Consider the following 5,185-nt stretch of genomic DNA (forward strand, 5'->3'; position numbering starts at 1 on the left):
AATAAAATGCATTTTATGGATTTTATTCCAACACTATTTTTTTGCCCAATTTTCCCTGTTTGGATCGCAGGAACAAACCTTTATGGCAAAAAAACTTTCCGTGGAAATTTTTTCTTTTTACGATGTAAAGGGAAAGGGAATTGCTAGACTCCATTGCATAAGGCTTTTCGCGGCTGGTCTGTCGCAATTCAGACCAGCCACCTCGTGAATGGACGTTCCATTCACGAGGTGGCTGGTTTGAATTGCAACAGACCTGCCGTGAAAAGCCTTTTAGGATGGAGCTTAGCAAATCCCAAAGGGAAATAATATGATTATGATCACTTAAATGGGATATCATCATAACTTGCAGGTGTCTCTAAATAAAAATTGGATAGGGTTAGTTCCAATTTTCTTTTTCAAGTGTAAAATAGTAAGGATTTCCTAACTTTTCAACAAAATTCTTGGAATCCAAACATGGCCATTGGCCAGGTTTAAAATTTGTTTTACTCCCATCCTAGGTAGGGTGGCAATCCAACCGAAACTGAACCGAAAATTCGGTTTCGGTTTGGTAAATCCAAACCGATTCAAATTTCGGTTTGGTAGAACCAAACTGATTCAAATTTCAAACCGAACCGAAACCAAACCGTTGCCCCTGATTTCCAACGATTATGAGTAAGGGGTGGCGAAATTGGCCGAACCGAACCGAAAATTCAAATTTCGGATTTCGGTTGGGTAGAACCAAACCGATTCAAATTTCGGTTTGGGGGTCAAACCGAACCGTTGCCACCCCTAATCCTACGTCGAAACAAAAGGACTGGATGGAGCCTTACAAAATGACAAAAACATATGCAAGTCTTCCTTTTCCCACTGTTCAGGTTTGCAATTCAGCTCCTCCTCCTCACAGAATCTGTAAGTCCGAAACCCCTTTCTTATTCTTCTTTTTCTTCACTCCACTTTCAGAAAAAAAAGAGTCAATGTATGAGAAAGAAGTCTCACTTAATTTGTTCATTCTCCTTTCAAACAAACAGAACCCATGATTCTCCTTTTGTTGCATAGTTACTAAAAACCATGATGATATCCATACTCATTTCATACAAAAACTTAATAATCCATGCCATCTTATCCCTCTTCATTACCCTCATCCTCACCACATTTAGCATTCCAATTAGGTTTCTAGAGGGCCTTCACACATACATCCACCCTGAAAATCTAGGTCAACAGAATCGCCCTCAAGGCAATCCCAAGGCAGTAATTCGAAGGCCTGAAAACCCTAACAATGGAAATTCCACTGAAAATTTGCAGAATCCCTCCTCCAAAAGAGGGAATAGATCCAAAGACAAGGTTGAATTTGATGAGAGCAATGCTCAGATCTTCCGAATGCGCTTAGTCAATAGCCATCTCAGATCTCGCCTCTATTTTACCGCGTATCAAAATACCTTTGTTTATTCGATTATTGCCCTTTTGAATTTTCTGCTCAATTATTTTCTCCCTGTATCAGAATCTGATTCAACCATTTTTGCCAATGGGGCTGTTTTTCCTATAGTTTTAGGGTTTGTAGCTTTTTCCAGACTATCATTCTTTCTTGGGAAGTTGGCCTTCGAACGCTCTTCGTCGAAGAGATCAGAGAAGCAGCTGAGTATTTTATTTGGTGTTTTAGGGTTTCTGTTGGTTCTCTCAATCTTTTTTGTCCTCAGTTCCAACATATTCGACTTCGAATTTGATTCCTCATATGGGGTTTTGAATATTTTGATGGCATTTTTCGCGGGTTGCATTGCGGGTTTCATGTTCATCCCCGCGGCAAAGAATGCCAGGGCATTTTGGCTTGGGACCGACCAGCTCCGTTGGAATTTGTCTGTGATTTCTTGCGGAAAGGTTTCTCAGATACTTCTTTATGTTAATATTCTGATGACAGTATTTACATCGTTGCTTTGGATTAATCCAGTGGCGGAAATTTTTGTCAAAAAGACTGATTTTGCTACTTGTGGAGTGAATTTGAATCAGAGAAAGGGATTGGAATATAATGGGAAGTTAGCTGGCAACGTGGGGATGGTTCGATCGGATTATATGAAGTTTAGGCTTTGTTCTTTATTAGTTTCGGCACTCTTAGAGCTGTTGACATTGCGCCCAAAATTGCAGATGTATTTGAATGAGTCTGTTCTATCTTGGTACCAGAGATTACATGCTAGCAAGGTTCCTGATTTGGATTTCAGTAGGGCGAAAATCTTTTTGCATAATTACTATCTATGCTTAGTAGTTTTGCAGTTTCTTGCACCTCCGACCTTGGTGTTGCTCTTTCTTGGTTTTTCGCAGATTCAAGGTAACTTATTTGGTGATTTTCCATTTATTCATAGCTTTGAACATTGCTCATCTTATGTGAAGGAAGCAGCTTTATTTATGGCCTGGTGGGTTGTCTTTGTTTGGGCCATTTTCACTTCATCAAGCCTAGCACTTTATCGCTGTGGATTTGCATTTATCTCGTAATGGCTTTTGTGTTTGTGTCTTGCCTTTTTTCTTGGGATAATGAGTTCAATTTTGCTTTGTTTCAAGTGTACTATGGATAGAACAATCTCTTTCATTTTATACACACATTTTGTGAGTTTACATTGACTTCTTAAGGGATTTTAGCCATTCCCTTGAATTTTTAGCTATTCAGTGACGGTGTCTTTCCTTTTTGCTACCAACGTAGGTATTGCAAGAATTATAACGGTGCTTCTCTTTCTCATTTGTATGCCTATAAAATTTGAGTGATAAACCAGATGCAGCTATGACTCCTAATGATTTGTGTGGATGCATGCATATGCAGCTCAAACAGCAAATCGTAAACTAATATTGAATGAGAGTTTTTTTTTTTCCATAAAATGGAATGTTGTCCTTCCTTGTAAAAACTTATGCACTTATGCTCCTTAGAAAAGAAATTCCAGAACAAATATATCTGTATAAAAAATGATAGATGCTGTCCTCAAGAGTCGAAATGGACGTAATTGTATTGATAAAGAGTCATGAGCATAAACGAAAAACAAAGTGAGGACATGTGTCCTAATACCAAGCGAAAAAGTGCAAATGGAGAAAATTCTTTATGCTTCTGCAATTGGTATAGCAAATGCCATATATTATGTAGTCAACCTTGTTTGTGTTATGTTGTGGGCATTGCAAGCGTCTTCCAGGTTAAACTTGGGATGGGCCAGAGGAAAGTGGTTAGCTTGCATTGGAGTATTTGAAGCCCGGAGGAACTATTTTTCAGCACAACAAGAAGCAATTGTCCATTGCATTCTTCTTGATGATGGCAGAATTTCTGTCAAAATCTATGAGACAAGCTATTTGGCTTAGGAGGTTCGTAGGACCTCCAATCTTTCATATTTCTATGGAATTAGCTGCTGAGTTGTGCCACACACAAGCAGTGAAAAATCCTCATCCCACTAAGACCTCCAACATTTTCTGTTCTACAGTGGCTACTCCCAGAATTGGGATGCGTGGCAGCCTAGTGGTAACCGGTAAATTCTCAGGAAATTCTATTGTGTACTTGTATGGCTATGATCATTGCATGTGGGATGAGACCACCTTTGTTCACAAAATTTGATCACCTTTCTGCCAGTAGTAATTGGTTCTGCCGAATTTACCATGTTTTGTGATTTTGTTATGGATGAAAACTGTCTCTAGGAAATAATGTTTTGGGTGATACCTTTGCACTCTTCACCTTTAATATTTTCTTATTCTACATGATAAATGTTAAAATTATGGATGTTGCTGCCTCCTTTGCTTGAATAGAGGCTCTTCTGTTGTCACAATCTGCTTCTAGGTCATTTAGAATGACTCTCATCCTTTTTTACCTGTATTACTTCTGTCATGTTTATATCAATAATATTGGTCTCCAAACTCCTTAACATGCTAAAAATTATAGTAATCTGATGTATACAAGAGAGGGCACTGCCGGTCACGGGGCGTGAATTTTATTCAATTATAGGCTACAACCCTAATCAATAACTTATTGACATAAAGTAGTTACAAGACTACGCTTTACCAATAATAAAGAAATACCTCATATTACAAGTATGTATTCACTGAAACTGTCTCTCTTTTCTCACGACTCATTCCTTTTTAAATCTAATTATCAGTTTCCTATGGAATAGAATTGTTACTCCTATTGGTAAAAAATGACAACTTGTCACCTTGTGAGGCCTTTAGTAAGGTTGTCTGCTACTTGTTTTTTTCTCGGGACAAATAGGAGCTATCTCACCGCCTTTCACTATGTATCCGAAAAAGCGAAAATCAATCTCTCATTGTTTTTTTGGTTTGATTGCACTTATCACAGTATAACTTTGAATGCCCCTTTGAAAGCATTCGTATCTTTTGCATCCTCTTTTTGAACAGCTTGTCAAACCAAGCTCTAGGTGCTTGCTTTAGCCCATAGATGGCTTTCTTGAGCTTGCCCCCATGTGCACCTTTTTGTGCTTCCTCAAATGCATCTGGCTACTCCATGTACACTTCTTCCTTGAGATATCCATAGGAATGATTTTTTTCATATCTGCCTAATTAAGCTTCTACTCAAAGATGTTAGCTAATGCTAGAACTAGTCTCACTATAGTGGCCTTGACTACAAGACTTGAAGTTTCCTCATAGTCAAGACCCAAGCTGTTGTATAACCCCTTTCAACTAGCCTAGCTTTGTATCTATCTATTGTTCCATTATAGTTTTTCTTTATCTTGCATACTTGTTGACGCTCAAATCTGTGCGAGAGAGTGAACGGCCTAGCTGTGTTGGTACCGCCTTCCATCTAGTTATGCTGGCAGGAAGGTTGGCTTGACCTGCGACTTGCGCTCACAGACAAGAGGTTAGGGACCCCAGAAGGCGGACCTCCAAGGGAACTCTTCGACACTCAAGTTAGATAGGAGGCCAACAGAATGAGAACTTAGTACCAGAAAGTAGTGTGTTACCTTGGTTCGGTCCTGTGGGGGGCCGATCCATCATTCCTCTTGCGTGGAGGGGAGGGGTCCCCTTTGTAGGAGGAGTTTCCATGCTCCAGTGGCGATGTGATGGTGTCTTGGTGCCGTGATTATCGCTGGTGAAGATATCAAGATCCAACAACGTGCGGCTGGTCAAATGATGATGTGATAGAGTATGGTGTTGGTGCAGCTCTCGATGGTGACAGCTTAGGGACTGGTAACTGACAAGATTTGTAGCAGGTGGTGGCAAAAGATATGGTATGGTG

The 5,185-nt window shown here is 39.7% G+C and overlaps 1 protein-coding gene across 1 annotated transcript; it reads left to right on the plus strand.

The window, feature by feature from the left end:
* Positions 1 to 801: 801 nt before the first annotated feature.
* Positions 802 to 2,594, plus strand: LOC143883673 (transmembrane protein 161AB protein). Its single transcript, XM_077387001.1, has one exon. The coding sequence runs from the start codon at positions 1,048 to 1,050 to the stop codon at positions 2,458 to 2,460; it is 1,413 nt and encodes a 470-aa protein (XP_077243116.1). The 5' UTR covers positions 802 to 1,047; the 3' UTR covers positions 2,461 to 2,594.
* The last annotated feature ends 2,591 nt before the right edge of the window (positions 2,595 to 5,185 follow it).

The sequence above is a fragment of the Tasmannia lanceolata genome, unplaced genomic scaffold (assembly GCF_043159265.1).
Source record: "Tasmannia lanceolata isolate RefF3 unplaced genomic scaffold, GAP_Taslan_0.1 ptg000008l, whole genome shotgun sequence".
NCBI lineage: Eukaryota > Viridiplantae > Streptophyta > Magnoliopsida > Canellales > Winteraceae > Tasmannia > Tasmannia lanceolata.

Excerpts from the sequence above, each read along its gene's own strand:
- LOC143883673 (XM_077387001.1), top strand. The coding sequence starts at position 1,048 with ATGATGATATCCATACTCATTTCATACAAAAACTTAATAATCCATGCC.